This window comes from Acomys russatus, chromosome 4, assembly GCF_903995435.1.
Source record: "Acomys russatus chromosome 4, mAcoRus1.1, whole genome shotgun sequence".
In the NCBI taxonomy this organism is placed as follows: domain Eukaryota; kingdom Metazoa; phylum Chordata; class Mammalia; order Rodentia; family Muridae; genus Acomys; species Acomys russatus.
Genome location: NC_067140.1, coordinates 57437287 through 57459670, shown reverse-complemented (window position 1 = coordinate 57459670; position 22384 = coordinate 57437287). Strand labels below are relative to the sequence as shown.

At 43.0% G+C, this 22384-nt stretch overlaps 1 protein-coding gene across 1 annotated transcript in view; it reads left to right on the top strand.

Moving 5' to 3' along the window:
- Tp53bp1 (tumor protein p53 binding protein 1) overlaps positions 1-22384 on the top strand; it is a 70390-nt gene that overhangs the window by 17201 nt on the left and 30805 nt on the right. The window contains exons 8-12 of the mRNA XM_051144488.1: positions 1006-1172; positions 5535-5661; positions 6294-6388; positions 9331-9536; positions 14899-16216. Of these exons, the coding sequence (XP_051000445.1) occupies positions 1006-1172; positions 5535-5661; positions 6294-6388; positions 9331-9536; positions 14899-16216 (1913 nt within the window). The remainder of the gene's footprint in view (positions 1-1005; positions 1173-5534; positions 5662-6293; positions 6389-9330; positions 9537-14898; positions 16217-22384) is intronic.

The following is a 22384-nucleotide window of genomic DNA, read 5'->3' as shown; positions in this document are numbered from 1 at the left end:
TGACTGGCCAGTAGTAGAGGAAAACTGGGATGTTCTCTATTAGCAGGAAGATGAGCAAACATTCAGTATCTTTTTCTTATTTCCTTCAATAGAAGGTTGGAGGTGGGTCCTCAGCAAAGGTGATTATTGTGCTTTTTTGGCTTTTCATTTTTTTATTGAGACAGTCTTTTGCTATGAAGTTGAAAGACTCCTCCAGCCTCAACTTTCTTAGTGGTAGGATTGTAGGTGTGTGTCCCACCGTGCTCAACTAGAGTTTTTCTTTAGAAAGTTTTTATTTCAATTAAAGTTTTATCTTTTAAAAAATTATTTATTTATTTTTTGTTTTGTTTTTTTTTGAGACAGGGTTTCTTTGTGTAGCCTTGGCTGTCTTGGACTCACTTTGTAGACAAGGCCGGCCTCGAACTCACAGATTCCACCTGCCTCTGCCTTCCAAGTTTTTAAATTATTTTTTAAACAGGGTCTCAGTCTATAGTCTGGGCTTTCTTCAGACTTAGTATGTAGCCCAGGTTGGTCTTGAATTCACAATCCTTCGACCTCAGCCTTTGAAACCCAAAGATTATAGATATAGGCCGCATGCCTTCCTCCTGTTAGTCTTGCTTTTTCCATTTTTCCTTGGGAATAGTAAAATTCTCTGGGAAGGGCCCAGAATGTCTTACCCGGATGAGCAGGTAAGGAGTCCTGGGAAAAGTCAGCAGGCAGTAGATGACAGGAGTGAGGAGAAAACCACCTCAGGTCTGTGTAAAGCTTCTGTAGCGATTCCTCATCACTTGTCAGAAGTGTTAGCATAAAGCTGATAAGAGGCATGGCTGTGGGGGTGAGGAAGACAGGCGTGTCCTGCCGAGGACGTTGCAGTAACATTTCAGTTTTAGTAGGTTATGTAGATTAGGGCTATTAGAAAATTTGGAGTTGTTAAATTGAAATGTTGAAAGTGGGAGAAACTTTTTGTTAAAAGAGGGAAGCATTTGAATTTAGCAGTCTTCATCTGTGGTGATATGAATCTCCTAGGTCGGAAGACTTGCCTTCCAGTCCTCAAGTTTCTATTGCTGCTGTGGAAACGAAGGACCAGGTAGCTGTCCAAGAGCTGCTGGATGGGGGGCTGCAGGTTCAGACGTCGTCAGAGCCCGAGGTCACGTCAACTCAGGAAGACTTGTTTGACCAGAGTAGTAAAACAGGTAGGAAGGCTGAGTGTTTCTACAGCTTCTTCTCACTTGCCCTAGTTTTCAACCCCAGTTCTGAGGCTGCTGTTTAAGTTAAAGAGCACCTTTTAAAATAGGTGTGTATGGAAGAAAGATAGATTCCTAGCCAGTCAGTGATGAGGGCTTTCTGACAGTGCTTACCAGTCAACATTTTTTGTAACTTTCACCCTTTTGGAAATTGAGGTATTGAAAATAGCTAGTAAAAGTTGGTATTATGACAGAGCTGTCATTTCTTCTTCTGTCATGTTTACTGTGATATTTTCTTTGACTCATTTGGTTAGCAGTTTACTTATCTATCAGTTGATACAAAAGGCAAATTAAGGTCTAGACAAAGGACACAAAGCTCAGATGTGTACAATGAGACTTGTGTCACTCCTGAGTCCTCCTTCCATCCCAGTTTCAGAAAACAGGAACACTTCAGTGAAAAGCAGGGAAGGAGGGAGGCCATGCCCATTGCATTCTGTGCTGTGCTTGGTGTATAAGACATCAGCAGGCACCCATTAAAGCCACCAGGTGTACTTAAGGCGTTCCTTTACACCTAGGGCTAATATAGTTGATAATCAATCTAAGTTGATACTCTCCATTTGAGGAGAAAGGCCCAGTAGAAAACTTAATATTGAGAGGCACTATGGCTGCTCGTGTATTTTACAATTAGTACTTGGTATTTTTTGTCTCCTTTGAGGAGGCTCCACTTCTAATCATGAAAATTGCTGCATTCATACCTCAGGTGTCATGCGCATTGTTTTGACTTCTCCCATCTGCATCATGGCATGAGCTTTACTTCACCTTAGGTAGACCTTGGAATAAAAGGCTCGCTTGCTGTTCTATTGTAGAAGCGTCACAAGAAAGAAGAGCAGCCAAGCAGAGGTATAAGGATTCTGGCTTTTCCTCTCTATAGTAGTTACTTTTATCATTGCTGTAACAACAAAATCTGACAAAAACAGCGTGAGAAGGAAGGTTTCGGGGCTGGAGAGATGGCTCAGTGGTTAAGAGCTATTATTGCTCTTGTAGAGGCTCAGTTCCCAGCACCCACAGCTTACAACCATTTGTAACCCCAGTTCCTGGGCTCTGATGCCCTCACCTGGCCTCTATGGGTGCCTACCGTCACATAGTGACCTAAACTCATATAAGCACACACTCATATGCATAAAAATAATAAATGGGTATTGTTTTCTTTTTTTTTTTTTTTTTTTAATGACAGGTTTCTCTGTGTAGCCTTGGCTGTCCTGGACTTGTTTTGTTGATCAGGCTGGCCTTGAACTCACAGAGATCCACCTGAGTGCTGGGATTATAGGTGTGGACCACCGAGCACTGGTAAAATGGGTAACTTTTTAAAAAACAAAAAGAGAAAAGTTTAAAAAAATTTTTTTTGGGGTCACAGGCTGCTAGTCCTAGTCTTCACGTCAGGGAGGCTGGAGCTGTAAGGCTGAGAAACCAGTCTTAGTGTCCACACTCAGGAAGCAGAGATCACTGCTGCTCAGCTCCCTTTTCTTTTATTCATGGGATCCCAGCCCAATGGGAGGGTGCTGCCTCCTCAGCTAAGCCTTTCTGGAAATACCCTCAGAGATACACTCAGAGGTGTGTTTCCATGGTGATCCTAAAAGCAGCCAAGCTGACAAAATTAATCATGATAGCTCCACCCTTTGTCACCTTGACACCAACACATCTCTTTAGATCATAACATTTTATCCCTCATTTCATAATACAACTGCATTTAGTTGTTTCAAAAGTCCCCATCGTATGTAACACCTCAGCATTGTTCAGAAGTTTAAAGTATCTTCTGAGACCGTATCTCCTAATTATGAGCTCCAATAAATTAAAAAAAACTGGTTATATTCTTCTGATATATGATGTCAATACTCCCCATTCCAGAAGGGAGGGGTGGAGGTCCAGCAGGCTTGACACTAAGTAGGGTAAACAGCAAAACCTGTAGCCCATGTGATTGGGCTTGTGATGTTGTCATCTGGGCTCCAGCTGCTGTGGGTACTCTCTCCTACTGCCTGGATGCCTTCAGCATAGATGACCTCTCTCTTGGGTTAGCTCCACTGCAGCTTTCCTTGGCAGATTTCCCATGGCTTTGCACCTCTGAACATTTCTGGGTTCTCCATTGTGACTTAGCTTTCACCTTCCTAGCTTTATACAGTGGCCTTGGTAGGCTTGTAGGAGTTAACCCCTTCATACATTACCTGCACTCAGCAGCTTTCTGAGACTTTGGTGCCAGCTTCAGTGACCCTCTTGTTTTTTACATCTTTCATGTTTACAAAAACAATACTATGTGGGTGATACTCCAGGTTCTGCTGGCTCCAGATGTAGCCTGTCTCTCTTGATCACAGTTGCAGTGGCCTCTGTGTCTTTGAGGGTGCCCTTGGAGAAACACTTCCATGTGGTGCCATTTCACTTTAGGCTTTTTTTTTTTTTTAATGAGTGGGTGGGGTCTTACTTGCTGTTGTCCAGAGGCTTCTCTTTAATGGCAAGATTTAACAAATACTTTTCCTGCACACTCTGTATCTTTAAACTTGCTGCACTTTTTCATAGCTTTCTCTTCTTTTACTGTTGATCTGAATAGGAACTGTGAGCAGAGTGCTTTTCTGGCATGCAATTTCTTCTGTGAAGCAAATTAGTCCATTACTTTTTTCACTTCCCTAGAGACACATTCTATTTTGTTTGTTTTGTTTTGTTTTGTTTTCAAGACAAGGTTTCACTGTGTAGAACTCACAGCCATCCACTTACCTCTGCATCCAGAGTGCTGGGATTAAAGGCGTGCACCACCACGCCTGGCTGAGACACTTTCTTAACTTTGTAGCCCTGCTTGTCCTAGAACTTGCTATGTAGTCCAGGCTGGCCATGAACTTACAGAAATCCACCTGCCTCTGCCTCTCAAGTGCTGGTAGTAAACGTATTCGCTACCATACCCAGCCTGCTAATTCGTTCGTGTGTCTCTCTGTCTCTCTCTCTGAAATTGTCGTCTTTATTTGTTCCATCCGGCCCACCAAAAGAGGGCACTTTTAGAAGAACAGACAGTGCTCTTGACCTCCTAGCCATCTCTCCAGCCCACCTGTTCATTTCTTGAACATTGATAAAGTTCTTAGGACATGGGTAGAGTACAGCCAGGCTGTATCATGGATGACTTCTATTCAGTTCTAGAATATGTCACAAGTGGCTAATAGTTCAGTTCTAGAATATATCATGAGTGGCTTATAGCTCAGTTCTAGAATATATCATGAGCAGCTTATAGTTCAGTTCTAGAATATATCATAAATGGCTCATAGTTAAGTTTTAGAATATATCACAAGTGGCTTGTTTCAGTTCTATACTATATCACAAGTGGCTTATAGTTTGGATCTAGAATATATCATGAGTGGTTTATAGTTCAGATCTAGAATATATCCTGAGTGGCTTATAGTTCCGTTCTAGGAAAAAAAAAAGCCCGAGTGGCTTATAGTTCAGTTCTATACTGTATCACGAGTGGCTTACAGTTCAGTTCTAGAATATATCACGAGTGAGTAATAGTTCAAATCTAGACTATATCATGAGTGGCTAATAGTTCGGTTCTAGAATATATCACTGGCTCTATTCCCAGTAGAGTCCTCATTTCCCTTCAGAGCTTTGTGGTCCAGACTTGTACTGCCTGCACTTTTTCTGCGTGCTGGTCTTTAGATTCTCACCTAGAGTGGCCCGATGAGGTCGTCTGCTTACAGTGTTGTAAAGGCTTTATCCTACAGCTGCAAACTCTTCTGCGTTTCTCATGCAGACTAGTTCCAAAGGCCTGTAATCTACAAGTCAGGTTCATGACAGCTAGGAAGCAATTTTCCAGATGACTTTTTTCATTACTCTAATACTGAACAGCACCATCACAGACATGCCCCGAGGTGGGCGTCTAACCATTACCTTTTCTACGCTTAGATCATGGGGGAAAGGACCAAAGAACTCTTTTAGCCAATTGTTATTTTAAAAGATCTGGCTGGGTAGTGGTGGTGCATGTCTTTAATCCCAGCAGAGGCAGGTGGTTTTCTGAGTTTGAGGCCAGCCTGGTCTACAGAGTGAGTTCCAGGACAGCCAGAGCTACTCAGAGAAACCCTTTCTTGAATAACAAAGCAAAACAACCCAAAACTCAAAACCCCCAAAAACCCCCAAAACACTAAAACAGGGTGTGGGGTGGGGTTACTGTATCTCAAGTTTTGTGTCTGGTTGAGGTCCCATTGAGTCGTGTCACCACCACCAGCATGGACTTCTGCCCTGGAGTGTAGCTGGTGGGGTGCTGGTTTGGCAGCGCTGTGTATGTTCCCACGCAGTGGCATCAGCTGAGAAGTAAATACAGCCCTGCCTTTTCTCCCACAGTCTCTGATGGGTGTTCTACTCCTTCAAGGGAGGAAAGTGGGTGTTCTCCGGTTTCCACACCCGCTACCACCTTGCAGCTCCTGCAGCTGTCTGGTCAGAGGCCCCTTGTCCAGGAAAGTCTTTCCACGTAAGTATGCCTGAAACAGCCTGGAGAGCCAGGCTGGCGTCTCAGACCACAGATGCTTTCATAGCTAAAAGCTGGAATCCAGGCCTTAGGAATTTTGGGGTGAGAACTTAGAGGAACTGTTTAAAGGATGTACATGTATTTTTTCCATTGGAGGTTTCACTAGGAATTTAAATGCCTCGTTGTTTAGAAATGTAATACATCAGAACCAAGCATTTGTGCCTTCATTTTCTAGCATTTCTGTCACTTAGCATTATAGGATAGAGAATAGACTGCTAGGGCAAAGAGGTTGGCTTTTTGGTTTTGTGCTTGTTTTTAAATGAAAATGTGCATACTCTTCATATTATATAAAAATTAGGTAGAAATTTTGCGTCTCAGACCTGTGAATTTAGTTTCAGCTTTTGGTTGTCTTGTTAATCACGATGTCCTGTGTCCAATCATTCCCGTTGCTCTTACTCTTTAAAAGACGTAGTGTCTGAGAGCTGTCTGCCTCTTAGATTGCTGTTTGGAAGAACTGTTGTTAGTATATATTCTGTTAAGTATGTGAGTTAGATATTTTTGTTATGAAGAAATCAAAGCTAATGTCAAACCCTTGGCTGCAGCAAAATAACCTGTGATTCTCTCTTTATATAAAGGAATTCCTCAGATCTTGTTGCTCCTTCCCCCGATGCTTTCCGAGCTACCCCTTTTATCGTTCCTAGCAGTCCCACAGAGCAAGGAGGGAGAAAAGGTGAGCTGTTGTCATCTGTCTGTTCATCTCCCCCCAGGAGAGGAGCCGTGCTCTGCTGCTGTGGCAAATGTGCACTTCTTTGTGCTTTGACCACTGCCCCAGACTCCTTGCTCCTCGTCTGCCAGACACGGCCTGGGGTAAACCACTCTAAGCTTTTGCTTTTTCTTTTCTTTTTTTTTTTTTTTAGACAGGGTTTCTCCGTGTAGCCTTGGCTGTCCTGGACTCACTTTGTAGATAGACCAGGTTGGCCTTGAACTCACAGCAATTTATTGCCTGCCTCTGCCTCCAGAGTGCTAGGATTAAAGGTGTGTGCCACCACGTCTGGCTCAGCTCTTTGCTTTTTAAGCATAGATCTTTCTAAGATTTTTCTACTATTTTAATGTAGGAAAATAATGCTCTGGTAAAAATTTTTTGTTTTTATAATTGAACCCAAGTAAATTAGTATGAGGAAGTCCTGGATTTGTCACTCCTTAATTACCTAGTACCTTCTAGGAACATGCTGACGTGTTTCTAGTGAGAGAAAACCAACAGCTGTTTCTTGGGCTCTTTATTTTTGCTGTCATTAAAATAACCGAAGGGTAGTAGCTTGAAGGTGGTGATAAAAATTTAACTTACTTTCTCTTTGCGGGAGTTAGCATCTGGACTGTTGTTAGGGTCTGAACTCAGGCACTTGCCTCTGCGGCATTTGCTTTTCTGTATGTTGTTCTGTGATCGCCCACTGTCTTCATGTGAGTCCTGGAGTGCTGAGGAGTACCACCGAGCAGGCTTAGCTAACTCAGCTTTGTTCTGCGCTTGCCTGTCTCCTCAGTTGTAGGTACTGGTAGACTGACAGTATTCCAGCCATATGCCTAATTGGTGACATCTTTAGTTAAAATGATGAGATTTCATTCTATAAAAACCCTACTCAGATTGTTAGGTTAATGTCTTAATCTCATCTATCTGTAATGTGAACATGTAGAGGGAATTGTATTAAAAATTCTTTTTTCTTCTTGTTTATAATCAGTATTCACTATAGAAAATTTGGGCTGGGTGGTGGTGATGCGTGCCTTTAGTCCCAGCAGTCAGGAGGGGCAGGCAGGCAAATCTTGGTGGGTTTGAGGTCAGCCTGGTCTACAAAGCAAGTTCTATACAGAGTTAGGGCTCTACAGAGAAACCTTGTCTTGAAAAACCAAAATAATTTTTTCTTTGACCTGAGGGACCACAATCCAGATTTAATTACAGTTAGTATGTGTGTGTGTGTGTGTGTGTGTGTGTGTGTGTGTGTGTGTGTGTTTCCAGAGCTTTTTCTGTACCTATGAAAAGTGTTTTTATGCAGTTGACGTCATTATATATCTGATTCCATTTTGTTTTTTCCCCCATGTAATATTGCATCATGTGTTTTTACCTCATTTGCTTAATGTGTGCATCCTTGTTTGTGAAGTCTCAAATGCTTTTTAGGTATCTTTGTTTTGTCATCTATCTTAGGTTATTAAACTAAGTCTAAGTTTGTAGCCACTGGACCTTAAAATCTCATCAGAACTGGTATGTGAGGGTGAGGCCAATCAAGCGGCCAGGGCGGGCACTGAAGTTTGGGTTGTAGGCAGCTGGTAACATGAGGGTAAACTGGGGAAAACTAAATGGAGTAGGTAGTTTTTGACTGGTCTGGTTGGGGTCAAAACCTGATGAATTAAAAAGCTCCTTTGGCTGGCTCTGAGAATGGGCTTGGTTGCCTTGGATATGTAGCATATCATGCAGAATCCATTCCTTACATTTTGTTTTATGTGTAGGAGTGTTTATGGACTACTTGTTTGCTTGGTGCCCTCTAAGGCCAGGGTAGGGTTGGATCCCCTGAACTGGAATTGCAGATGGCTGTGAGCTTCCATGTGGGTGCTGAGAATCGAACCTGCATCCTTTGGGAGAGCAGTGCTCTTAACCTCTGAGCCATATCCCCAGCCCCAGAAGCAGTGTTTTGTGTTCTGTGTGTGTGTTTCCTCTTGGATTGGTGTCTTAGTTCTGAGATAAATAAGTGTTGACAGCATCGGTAGCGTTGTGTTTGTACTGGTGTCAGTCTCTGCGCTTAGCAGTATTAACTGCACCTTAGTGAGTTCATGCATACTCAGATCACTTAGATCATTGACTTAGAGTGGTGAGTAAGTTCACTGCTGTTCAAGGGCTGGGGCAGAGTCTGTGACAGTTAAAGTAGGTGGCATTGGACGCTGGGGAGGTGGCTCAGCAGTTGAAGTGCTTGCTGTGTAAGCAAGAGGACCAGGTAAATGCCGGGAGAGCATGGTGTGTTGCTCCCAAGTCTACCTCAGCAGAAGGAGATGGGGTCTGCGCAGCACGCTGGCTAGCAACACCAGCAACAGTCATCAGGGGTGGTCCTCCACATCAGCCTCGGGCCTCTATAGGCGCCAGCCCACATGTGCACACAGTTGCACCCACACACACGTAGCCATTTATATACGTGCACACCTACCACATACACAAACACATGAAAAAGTTAATTTGGCTGTTCCTACAGAAGATGTGAAATTGAGCTGTGATAATCTGGGAGGGCTTAGAGAAGACATGTCGTTTACATTTCTTAAGCATAGGGTGGGCATCCACAGAAGGAGCACCATTTTAATCTGTATGGGAAATTAGGTGTGGGCTGGTTAGCCCTTAAAAATGCTTGACTGGAAGTCTGAGTTTGGTCCCTGGAGCCCGTAGTGGAAAGAGAGAACCAGCTCCTGCCAGTTGTCCTCTGAGCGCTGTATGTGTGCATGTGTGTGCACTTGTGCATCCCTTCCTCCCTAAGGGTAGGATTGCTGGGGCACAACATACTATCATGTCAAGTTTTTGCAAATTAGGAAACTGTGTTTTAGGAATAAAAATGTCTGTAACATAATTGCTGTTAGTGGTTTGGAGTGTGAGTAATATTGGTGAGTGATAACTTGTAACTCATTTTTTCTGTATGGAACCAGATGAGCCCATGGACATGTCAGTGATACCTGAAGAAGGAACAAAGCCTTTCCAGAAGCTTGAGGATGATGAAGCAGTGGAGGCAGACAAGTCCCTTCTCCCGTCCCTGCCTGCTGTGTCACCACAAGCATCAACACCTGTGTCTCAAAGCACAGCAGTCTTCACTCCTAGCTCGCTTCCCATCCCGTCCCAGCCTGAGTTCTCTCATGTGAGTCCGTAGCTCCCTCTCCGCATGCTTTTCCTTCGCTTCTCACTTTGTAGTTCAGAGGTTTTTTTTTTAGAACTTGAAATGTGTTTTTGACTTTTTTTTTTTTTAATTAATTTATTCTTGTTACATCTCAGTAGTTCAGAGATTGAAACCTAGGGGTGCACAGATTCTAGGCAAGTGCTTAAGTGCTAAGCCGAGTGGTAGTGGTGGTACACACCTGTAATCAAAGCACTGGGGAGGCAGAGGCAGGTGGAGGCCAGCCTGGTCTACAGGACAGCCAAGGCTATACAGAAAAACCCTGTCTTGAAAAACAAAAACAACAACAACAACAACAAAAAACCAAAACAACAAAAAAAGGAAGAAAGAAAGAAAGAAAAAGAAAAAAGAGCATCAGTTCTGTGGCTTATCTACACCCCACTTCTGCTTGCTGGCTTGTTTGGGCTAGGGCAGTGGTTCTCAACCTTTCTAATGCTGTGACCTTTTAATAGACTTCTTCATGTTGTGGTGATCCCCAACCATAGAATTATTTTCATTGCTACTTCATAACTGTAATTTTGCTACTGTTAGGAATTGTAATGTATTATCTGACATGCATGACAGGGTAAGAACTGCTGGTCTACTTCCTCATGCTGGTTGGTTTTTTTTTTTTTTTTTTTTTGGTTGGGGTATTTTTTAAGAGTGTTTTTCTACCTGTGAATTGTTTTATAGTTTGTAGGCTGTAGACTTATTGATGATTGGGACTGGTTGCCTTGAAATGTTTTGAAGGCATTTACTGTCATCTGAATTTCTGGTGCTTCTGTTGAGTAGTGTAGGGCTGTTCTGGTCTTGCTTTGGGTTCTGTGACCTGTTTTTTTGGTTTTTTGTTTTTTTAATTATTTATTTTTATTTTATGTCCATTGATGTTTTGCCTGCATGTATGTCTGTTTGAGGGTGTCAGATCTTGGAGTTACAGACAGTTCTGAGCTGCCATGTGGATGCTGGGAATTGAACCCCGGTCTTCTGGAAGAGCAGCCAGAGCTCTTAACTACTGAGCCATCTCTCCAGCCCCTGTGACCTGTTTTTTTTGCTACTGTAATGAGCAGGATTTTCTTTGTGCCAGTGTCTGTACTCCCCACCCCATCAAGTTGACAGCTGAGTTAACTATGACACTATGATTCATGGTTCATCCATGTTACTGCATGGATCAGCATTTCAGACTATCTTATTGTAACCGATACTGTTTTGTACTCTTTAATTCATCAGTTGATCAACATTGGGGTTGCTTCTCTCTCTCTCTCTCTCTGAATCACACTGCCAAGGCTGATGCATAGACTTGTGTAAGAATATGTTTTAGCTGGGTGTGGTGGTGCACACCTGTAATCCCAGCATTAGGAGGCCAGTCTGATCTACAACCAGAGCTGTTACACAGAGAAACCCTGTCTTGAAAACAAAACAACCAAAAATAACCAAACCAAAATGAAAAAAAGAATATGTTTTAATTTTTCTTATGTAAAACTGTGGGTGCATTTCTGGGTTTTACCATCTATTTTAATTCTCCAAGTTACTAATTTCTTTTATTTAATAATTACAAGTCTTTGCTTTTAACACTTGAAGTTTTATTTTCCTCTGAGTGGTTGTGGCTTGTTTTATGTGTGTATTTCTCTCTCTCTCTCTCTCTCTCTCTCTCTCTCTTTTTTTTATGTGTGTATTTCTCTTTAATGATAATAATGTTTTGAAAATTTTATCTTCCCCAGAACAGTTACTATCCTAAGTGGTGCTAGGGGTAGAACTCAGAGCCTCAAGCTTGCTGCTCTGCCACTGAGCATCAGTTTTTATTTATTTATTGGCAGAGCCTTGCTTTGTAACCTAGGCTAGCCTTGAACTTGTCATCTTCCACCCTTGATGTCAGTTCTTTTTCTTTCTTTCTTTCCTTCTTTCCTGTCTGTCTATCTATCTATCTATTGACAGAGCCTTGCTTTGTAGTCCAGGCTGGCCAGGCATGTCCTATCATACCAGGCTTATTTAGTGTTGGGGAACCAAACTGTAGGGATGGGTGAATGAAATGTATATGCCTTATCAATAGATTATACCATAGATCATTTTTATTCCCCCCCCCCAATAGGGTCACACAAGCTACTTATTATATAACTGAGGATGATATGGAACTGATCCTCTATCTCCTGAGTGGTGGAATGTGTTCAATCACATGGTTTTATTGAGTGTTTTGTTTTGTTTTTGTTTTTTGAGACAAGGTCCCACTGTGTAGCTCTGGCTTTCCTGGAACTCACTGTATAGTCCAGACTGTCCTCTGCCTCCTGAGTGCTGGGATTAAAATGGTGCGCCCAGTTTGTTGAGTGGTTTTATTAATTCTATGGCTAGAACCCAGGGCTTTGTGCTAGGCATGGACACTTCCAACTGAATTATGTCTTTCTAAATTATTTTGATGTCTTTTACATTCTTTTCGTATGTCTTGTGCATTCACATTCAGTTCAGATGTACGACCTAATGAAAGTTTGGAGGTCAGAGGACAATTCTACCTTGTGGGTCTGGGACCCAAACTCAGTCTTCAGACTTGACAAGCTAGTGCCTCCTTCTTCTTTTCTTTTCTTTTTTTCTTTTTCCCAAGAAAAAGGGCTTCTCTGTGTAGCCCTGGCTGTCCTGGACTTGCTTTGTAGATCAGGCTGGCCTTGAACTCACAGAGAGCTGCCTGCCTCTGCCTCCCCAAGTGCTGGGATCACAGGTGTGTGCCACCACGAGTGGCCAATCTAGTGCTTTCTGTATCAGTCAGTGTTCTACTGCTGTGAAGGGACACTATGAGCATTGCAGCTACTATAAGAGAAAACATTTAATTGGAGGTTTGCTCACAGTTCAGAGGTTTAGTCCATTATCATCATGGTGGGGAACATGGCAGCGTGCAGGCAGGTGCTGGAACAGTAGCTGAGAGCTGCATTCTGATCTGCAGGAAGAAAGACATTGGGCTTGGTGTGGCTTTTGAAACCTCAAATTCCACCTCCAGTGACATACTTCCTTTAAGGCCATGCCTTCTTGTCCTTCTAATCCTTTAAAATAGTGCCACTCTCTGGTAACTAAGCATTCAAATATAAAATCTATGGGGTCATCTGATTCAGACCACCACACCTACTGAGACGTCTTGCTGGGCCTTGCTTTCTTTATTTTTTACATTAAAAAATTATTTTATGCATATTGCTGTTTTGACTGCATGTTAATCTGTATGAGGGTGTCCAATCTCCTGAAACTGGAGTTATAGACAGTTGGGAGCTGCTATGTGGGTGCTAAGAATTGAACCCAGGTTCTCTGGAAGAGCAGACAGTGCTCTTAACCATGGAGCCATCTCTCCAGCTCTGAGAGCTTTTCCTTATTTACTGAAATTTAAGAATGAAATATCAGAACTCTGGCTTAGTAGTTCTATCTAAGGTGATGGTAGGGACTTGTTCTGGGTTCACTGCATATGGTCTGCTGGGTGTTTTGTCAGAAGTACCCTAGTGTCAGGATCCTGACCATCTTGCCTTGTTCAGAGTCCCTAGAAAGTCTAGTCTTCTGCCCGCTGGGTACAGGGCTGCTTGTTAGTGTACGTAAGTCTTTTAAAGGAAGGTCTGAGGAGAAGGTGATGAGGCACAGGGGTAGGCTCTACACAGTATGTAGATTTTCCTTAATCCCTTTATCTTCAGCATGGTGCTACGTACATCTTCATAACTGTGCTTCCTGTCCTCCAGGCCTGGGCTTTGTGTTTTATTTTCTCCAGGGCAGAGGAGGGGCAGGGAAAGAGGGGATGGGAGTTGAACTGCTTCTTAAATAGACTTCTGGGCAGGCCTCCTCCTGTTTTTAGGAGCAACCTCACCATCACTTTTAAAATTATCTGTTGTTGCTTCCAAGTCCTAAGTCTTTTTTGCGGGGCATGAGAGTGGTATGGTGGTATTGCTCTGGCAACTTCTTGGGCTTCTTTTATTTGGCCTCATAATTACTTTTCACTGGTCTGCCAAGTGAATTGCCACAAATATATGTTATATACATCCATTTATATGTATTGAAGTTTATATATATTGAGCTATTTATCTATGTAGTTCTCTTCTTATTTTTGAAACTTACATTAGCTAGAAAAATGCTTTACCATTGCTTAGCAGGGTTTCAGAAATAAAGCAGATGTTGAATCTACCATTTTAATTTGGAAGTTCCCTCCTTTTTTCATTATGTGTCAAATTCCTACATGCTATTAACTAATTACTTTTTAAAAATGGCTTTTTGAGACAGGCGTTCTCTGTGTAACCTTGCTGTCCTGGATCTCACTATAGTCTGCCTACCTCTGCCTCCCACGCTCTGGGATTACTGGCTGTTCCAAAGTGCCCAGGGCTTTGTGTAGGTTTTGAATTGTTCTGTTGATTTGCTTTTTGTTGAGCAGGGTCTCTCTCTATAGTCCTGGAATTTTCTGTGTAGACCTCAAAACTCACAGAGATTCTCCTGCCTCTGTCTTTGGAGTGCTGGGATTAAAGGCATGGGGCAGCTTTGTTTATGTTAGGCAAGCACTTCACCAGCTGAGCTAGCAAAATAGCATCAGGCTGCCCTGAGAATTTTGGAGTCACATGTTTAACTTTAGGAGGTGTTGAGGTACCAGGGCTGTACAGTTTTACTTTCTCTCCAGCAGTGTGTGAGGATTACAGTTGTTCCACATAGTTGTGAATGTTTGGTTTTGTGAGTTTTTATCACTTTAGCCATTTTTGTGGAATACAGTGGTATTTTATTTGCTGTTGTTTGTTTGCTTGCTTTCAGTTTCTCTTTGTGAAGCAATGGCTGTCTTGGAACTAGCTCTGTAGACCAGGATGTCCTCAAACTCTCAGAGATCTGCCTGCCTCTGCCTCCTGAGTACTGGGATTTAAGGCGTGCGCCACCACTGCCTGGCTTATTGTGGTTTTAATTGCATTGCTCTGCTGACTAATGATCTTATATCCTTGGGTTTTAACAGCTGCTTTATGGATGTACATGGTGGTACGTACCATGAGTAAATATCATACTCTGTGAGATCAGAGATAGCTCTGTAGCATGTATCAGGACTCTTTTATATATGACAGGATTTTGGCTGTTTGATGGTGAAGTTAAGTTTGAATTTCTTGTGTTTAATAAGCTAGTACTTTTAGGTCTTTGTTTTGATTATGCTTATTCTTTGCTAGGGATTTTATAAGAAAAACATTGAACAGAGTAAGTTGTGCGGTTGGAAGTCTGTTTGTAAGGTTTGGAGTTCTGGAATTACAGCCCTAGGTAGAGTAATTTTTGAATAATTGATTTAGAAATGTAGGTGAATCCAAAGATGAGCTATAAAAGAAGCATGATGTGGACAGCGGATAGCTTGACTCTTCTTTTTCTTCCTTAGGACATTTTTATTCCATCACCAAGTCTGGAAGAACGATCAAGTGATGGGAAGAAAGGTGGGGATTTGCACAGCTCATCCTTGACTGTTGAGTGTTCTAAGACTTCAGAGAATGAACCAAAGAATTTCACTGATGACCTTGGGCTCTCCATGACAGGGGATTCTTGCAAATTGATGCTTTCTACAAGTGAGTACAGTCAATCCTCAAAGATGGAGAGCCTAGGTTCTCCCGGGACTGAGGAAGATGGAGCGAACACACAGATTGATGACACCGAACCCTTGTCTCCAGTCACCAATTCTAAACTCCCTGCTGAAAGCGATAATAATGTCCTGATGGGTCCAGCACAAGATGACCAGGTGGAAATGGATCAGAATGACAAAACAAAAGGGGATGACAGTGAGAGCAGAGGGGACATCCATGTGTTAGCTGCAGATTGTAAAGGCAGAGAAGAAACTGCTGCTCATGCTGATGTTTGCATTGACCTCACTTGTGAGTCTGGGAGTCAGGCCCTTCCTTCCCCAGATACCCGCTCTGAGGCCCTTTCCAGTGTTATAGACCAGGAGGAAGCTATGGAAGTTAAAGAGCACCATCCAGAAGAGGGGTGTTTGGAATCTGAGGTAGAAGTCCCTGAGGTTTCATGTGGAAGTCACAGAGAGGAGCCCAAGGAAGAAACGATGGACGGTATCCCACTGCACCTTTCTCTGACCGAAACTCAGTCTCAGGCGTTGTGTCTTCAGAAGGAGCTCCCCAAGGAAGAATGCCCGGAAACCATGGAAGTTGAAGCCAGTGTGATTAGTATTGACTCTCCCGAAAAGCTGCCAGTACTGGACCAGGAAATGGAACATAAGAATCCAGAAACTTGGGAAGAAGCTACTTCCGATGACTCCAGCATTGTCATTGTTGATGTGAAGGAGCCCTCACCTAGAGCTGACAGCCCCTGTGAGCCTATGGAGGGAGTGGAGAAGTGCTCAGACTCCCAGCCCTGGGAGGACGCAGCTCCAGAGGCAGGACCGCGTGTGGAGAATCCACTAAACACTCTGGAGGAAAAGAGTGCGGAGCGTGATGGCAATGTCAAAGCAGGGACCACAGAAAAGGACTCTGCAGAGGAAGACTCTTCACAGCCTCCTCTGCCTTCAGTGAGAGAGGAACCCCCCAGACCTGACCAGGAGACACAGCAGCCCCAGCTTCAAGAGAAAGAGAGCCCAGTGACCGTAGATGCAGAAGTGGCTGATGCCAAGCAGCTGGGATCAGAGGGAGCGTGTCCGCAGCCTGAGAAGGCCCCTGTCCAGGCCTCCCAGAGCTTCTGTGAGACTTCTAGTGGTGAGTAATGGCAGATTCATTGTGAGCTGTCCAGCCAGGTTCCCACTGGGAAAGGAAGGCGGGAGAGCTCTCACACTGTTTCAGGATTCAGCTCTAGCTTGAGGGAATATTATTTGGGACATTTTGAGATGAGGGGTTCTAGTTTTCTTTCATTGTTATAATTATTTGTGTGATTAGAGATCCTTTGAGATTTATCAGCACCATAATTCAAGAGTAGCCAATATGTGTAATTAGGAATGGTACCAGTTTATTATTTTTTTTCTAATTACTTAGGTCCTACCCTTTGAGGCCCCCCACCCCATGGTTAACCTCATGTGAGGTAGGCAAGTGCCACCAGTGAGTTATACCTCCAGCCCTCACATTTTTATAGTTTAACAAGTTCAGTGATCTTTTTATCTATCTATCTATCTATCTATCTATCTATCTATCTATCTATTTATCTATCTTGGGTTTTTTTTTTGTTTTGGTTCAAGGTTTCATTTCATACTGGCCTCATATTTTCTTTTTTTCCTGATATTTAACAACTTTATTTTAAAACAATGTTTTAAACGTATTCTTTCTGCCTGTTCTTCTGCCCTCTGAGCCTCAATGGAGATGATTCATAGCAGCTGAGCACTCGTGGTCACTTCTCCCTGTAGCTAGACCAGACAGTAACTGCTGCCCACTGCAAACAGAAGCTTCCCCTTGTCTGATCAAAGTTGAGAGCAACATAAACATAAACATAAGTATGAAGGCTGGGCGGTGGTGGGCACGCCTTTAATCCCAGCCCCTGGGCATGCAGAGGCAGGTGGATCACTGTGAGTTTGTAGTCAGCCTGGTCTATAGAGCAAGTCCACAGAGCCAGGGCTACATAGAGAAACCCTGTCTCAAAAAAAACAAAAAGCAAAACAACAATATAAACAAACGTGTGTGTGTGTGTGTGTGTGTGTGTGTGTGTGTGTGTGTGTCTACACACACACACATAAAAACATAACTGTTTTAAAGGCAGATTGACAACTTGGCTATCTACCATAACAGCAGTAGGTTTCCAACTGTAGCCTTTGATCTCCCTAGTTCATGGCCTCTTGACAAAATGTATAGTACCATGTTTTCCCGTCTCCATGTATCAGGTGCAGCTGTGTGCCACCATGCCTGGCAAAAATACCTTTTATTTTATTTTTTCATAGTTGTGCACAAAAGAATATTCTTAAAACACTGAGATATGAGTTGTTAGGTATTCTTCATGACTACTACAATGGCTTATGCTGTTGTTGCCAGAATGAGTTGTTTTTTGTTATAGATACTGCCTTGTTAAAATTTATTTTACTAATATTAATCTGGACTATTGAAAATGTTGGAAAATCACTTTATTTCCCTTCTTTTCTCCCCCTTCACCTCTGCCCTTTTTCCTTCCACTCCCTAGCTGCTCCCATTCCCTTTCCCTTCCCCTCCTTCCCTCTTTTCTCCTCTTCCTTCCTCCACCTCCTCTTCTCCCTCCCTCTCCTCTTTCCTTTTCTCCTTTCCTTTACTTCCTTCCTTTGACTTCCTTTTCCCCCTCCCTTCTCCTTCTCTTCACATCTGTCCCTTCTCTTTACTTTCCCTCCCTCCCTCCCTCCCTCTCTTCCTCCCTCCCCAGCTTCTATTTTGTTGAGAAGTACAGTAACTGTTCTGTGCATCTGGGAGGCCTCATGAAAATGTATTCCTTCCTTTTCTTCTTAAGAAGCGATTCTCTAGCTGGGCCTGGTGGTACAAGCCCTTAACCCCAGCACTTAGAAGGCAGAGGCAGAAGGATCTCTGTAAGTTCAAGGCCAGCCTGGTTTACAGAGAGAGTTCCAGGACAGCCCAGGCTACACAGAAAAAACCTGTCTCTTTTTCTTTTTTTCTTTTTTAAATTAATTAATTAATTTATTATTATGTATACAGTGCTCTGCCTGCATGTATACCTGCAGGCCAGACATGGGCATCGGATCACATTATAGATGATTGTGAGCCACCATGTGGTTGCCGGGAATTGAACTCAGGACCTCTGGAGGAGCAGTCGGTGCCCTTAACCTCTGAGCCATCTCTCCAGCCTGAAAAACCCTGTCTCAACAACAACAAAAAGGAATTAGAAGTTGGGGCTGGAGAGATGGTTCAGTGGTTGAGAATGCTTGCTGCTCTGCCAGAGGACCACAGTTTGATTCCTAGAACCCAATTTGGGCAACTTCCTGTCCTCTGAAACCCAGCTCCAGGGATGTGATAGCGTCTTCTGACCTCTGCAGGCACCAGACTCTGCACATGGTACACAGACCTGAGGCATAATACACAAACACATAAAATAAAGACAAACAAACAAACAAACAAAATAGGTATTTTAGTTAAGGATAGGCCTGATTTAGGTTATGCCATAGACTGTCTATGAAAAAAGCCTCTAGGACTAGGAAGCCCAGTGTCCAGCTCAAAAGAAACAGTAACCCCACAGTCCTAAGAGAGCAGCTGGAGGCTACACCCAAGCCTGGGGACAAGAGTTAAAAATAACTATTTTAAAAAAGAAAGTAAAAGTTTTATTTAGAAAATAGGACATGTTGAATAATAATTTCTGAGTTAGAGAATTAGTCTAAAGAAGAGTGCTACAGAAGAAACAGAAAACAATTATATGTTTAAAATATAGTTCATGGGTTGGAGGTGTAGCTCATTGGTAGGGAAACTTGTTATGCTTTCCTAATGCCCTGCATTTGGTTCCATCATTGCAAAAACAAATAGTAACACAAAATACAGTTGTTTAGTTACTAAAACTAAGGAGATTTAAGAAAGAGGAATGTGGAAAGTTAATGATTCTTCAGCTTAAAAAGACAGAATGAGGGCTAGGAATGCAGCTCATTTGGTAGTGCCTGCCCAACAGTATGAAGCCTTTAGTTCTGCTTCTAGCACTGAGTAAATCTGGTGTGGTGACTACACCTGTAATCCCAGCAGCTAGGAGATGGAGATGAAGATCAGAAGGCCAAGGGCATCCTCGGCTACTGAGGCAATTGGAGGTCAGCCTGAGCCTTATGAGACTGTCTCAAAAAACTAAATAAATAATGCTCTGATGGTTCACTGAGTGAAGGTGCCTACATCCAAGCCCAGTGATCTGAGTCCCATGCCAGGGACCCTCATGGTAAAAGGAGAGAACCAACTTCCTGTAAGTTGTTCTCTGTCTTCTACATGTGTGCCATGGCATACTCGAGGCACCCCCTAATTATGCACACAAAATAAAATATAATATCAAAATTTTAATAAAGCAAGCAAGCAAGTGAGCCATTTTGGGCTATGTCAAAAATAAATAAACAAGCAAACAAACAGAATAAAAGGTATAAAATAGGTGAGTTGGGACTGGGGAGGGAGCTTAGCGTTAGAGTACCTGACCAGTGTATCTAAGACATACAGTGAAAGAAACAAATAATTGAGTCCAGGTTTTTGTTTTCTTTTTGAGACAGGGTCTCACTATGTAGTCAGGGTGTCCTGGAATTCATATGTAGTCCAGGCTAGCCTCAAAAATCAGTTCATTAGATTTCTTAACAAAATTAGTACTTTTTTTTTTCATTTAAATATTTTTTCTCTCTTTTTTTTTTTTTGTTTCCTTTTCCTACCTTCCTTCCTCTCTCTCTTTCCCTTCCTTTCTTTCTCCCTTCACCCACCCTTCCCTCCCTCCCTCCATCCCTCCATCCCTCATGGGACAGGTTCTCTCTGTAACCCCCAGAGCAGTTCTGCTCTCAGCTTCAGTTACAAATCTGTCCTCCTGTCTTGAAGACTTTTTATTGTTTTTTAAAAACAAAAACAGGGTCTCTTAATAGCCAGGCTGGCCTTGAGCTCTATGCAGCTGAGGCTGACACAGGACTTTTGACCCTCCTGTTTTCACTTCCAAGGGCTGGAGAGATGGCTCAGTGCTTAAGAGCACTGCCTGCTCTTCAAGAGGTCCTGAGTTCAATTCCCAGCAACCACATGGTGACTCACAACCATCTATGCCAAGTGCTGATACTGCTGTGTGCATCAAGAACAGTTCATGTGGTAGTGGGGGTTGGGGCAGGCCTTTGTATATGCTAAGCAAGCACTCGACCTGCTGAGCTACATCCCAGCACTAATAGTTTTATTGATTTTTAAAAATACATCATGTTGAAGTATATTTAAGTTGTTTAAGGAAAATGAGGTTGGTACTGAAAAGAGGGAGTAGAATGGGAGAGAGGGAGAGGGCGAAGCAACCTATCTGAATACCTCTACTGATGGCCGGCGTCACTGCTAGCAGTTCGGTAGCCTCTCCCTTCACACCCCTGCTTGTGGAGGATGTCTCTAACAAGGCAGGACTAGAAAGCTCCAGCCCAGCTAACAGCAGGTTCCTGCAGCTGATGATATGAAAAGCCTGACTTCATTGAGGCCACCACTGTTACTTTGACAGGTTACTGATGACCAGACACTGATCTCTTTTGAGCTGTGGCTGTCACCTTTGTTGGTTTGTGTGATGGGATGTCACCCAGGCTGGCATGAGCCAACCCAGATGATTCACGCACAGCATCACAGTATAGAAATTCTGTCATTTGCCTTCTGCTTTTTCCTTTTAGAGACAAAGTCTTACCATTTAGCTCTGGCCAGCCCGGTATTTACTCTGTAGCCCAGAGTAGTCTCAAACTTAGGACAATCTGCATGCCTAAGCCTCCTGAGTGCTGGGCTAACAGCATGCCCTGCTATACCCCACCCTGGCTGTCCTGAACTTGCTCTGTAGACCAGGCTAGCCTTGAACTCACAGAGATCCATTTGCTTCTACCTCCCCGAGTGCCACTGTGCTTGGCTCCACCTTACCTTTTTAGTTAGATGGATTTTTGCCAATTGTAGATGTGAGTCCTTTTAAGTGCATGAAGACAGTAGCTGCTTCACAGCACAGTGCAGCTAGGAGAGACCTTCCTTGTATTGAGTCTTTCAGACCAGGGCTTCTGAGTTCAGACCCGTCTTGACTCACTAGCCCTCTTCCATTGTTGGGAGTGCTTTACTCTTCTTTAATAAACCATCTCTGTTTCTATCATTTATGAAATTCTCAAGAAAAAAAAAAAGAAAAATAAACTTCAATACCAATTGGAAACGTTTTTAGAGGAGGATGTCGTGGCTCATGCCTATACCTAGCACTTGGGTGGCAGAAACAGGAGGGTCAGTGCATGTTGAAGGTCATCCTGATTTACACACTGAATTATAGGCCAATTTGGGCTACGTTGTGAGACCCTATCTCATCCCTGCTCCTAACCATAGAGAGTGCTAAGTATTGGTTTGAAGTAATGAGTCCTGAGAATTTCTTAGTAATAAGACCAATTTTGTTTGTTTGTTTGTTTTTGAGATAGGGTTTCTCTGTAGCCCTGGCTGTCCTGGATTTACTTTCTAGATCAGCCTGGCCTTGAACTCATAGAGATCCACCTGCCCCTGCCTCCCTGAGTGCTGGGATTAAAGGCACGCACCACCATGTTAGGCTAAGACCAAAATTCCGATTCAGGTTTTGATAACTGATGTTGCTTTCTTTTGCCTCTCTATTGTATCTCCATTGATATGCTGACATGCAGTCTATTATAATCTACTAACAAAAGATTTGATAATTTAAATATGGGCCAAAGAATGAGAGGACTAAAATATGGAAAATTCTGGTGAACTTAAAAGGATAAAATATGACAACAAATGTATTTAGCAGAGTTTGGTGATAATGTAGCTGTATTAACGGTGATTTTCAGATGGATGGATAAGTACTGAGGAATGGAAGAGCATTTGGAGAACACTGACCATGAATAACTAAGAAGGACTGGAAACAGAGTCTGCTACCAGTTAGCCACATTTTTTAAGATTTTATTTTATGTGTATGAATGTTTGTGCACATGTGTGTGCCTGGTGCCCACAGAAGTCAAGAGGGCATCAGATCCTTTGGAGTTATGGATGGTTGTGAGCCGCCATGTTGGTTCTGGGACCACATCTGGGTCCTCTGCAATGTGCTCCTCACTGTCCAGCCATCCCTCTAGCCCAAGGAATTAGAACTGTTCCTTGTGTTGAGAACCTCAACGGCCTGGGTGGGTGCCACATCTCTATAACCAGTGAGTTCGAGGCCAGCCTGGTCTACAAAGCGCGTTCAAGACAGCCAAGGCTACACAGAGAAACCCTGTCTTGAAACAAAACAATAAGTAAATAAATAAGAAAAAAAAAAAA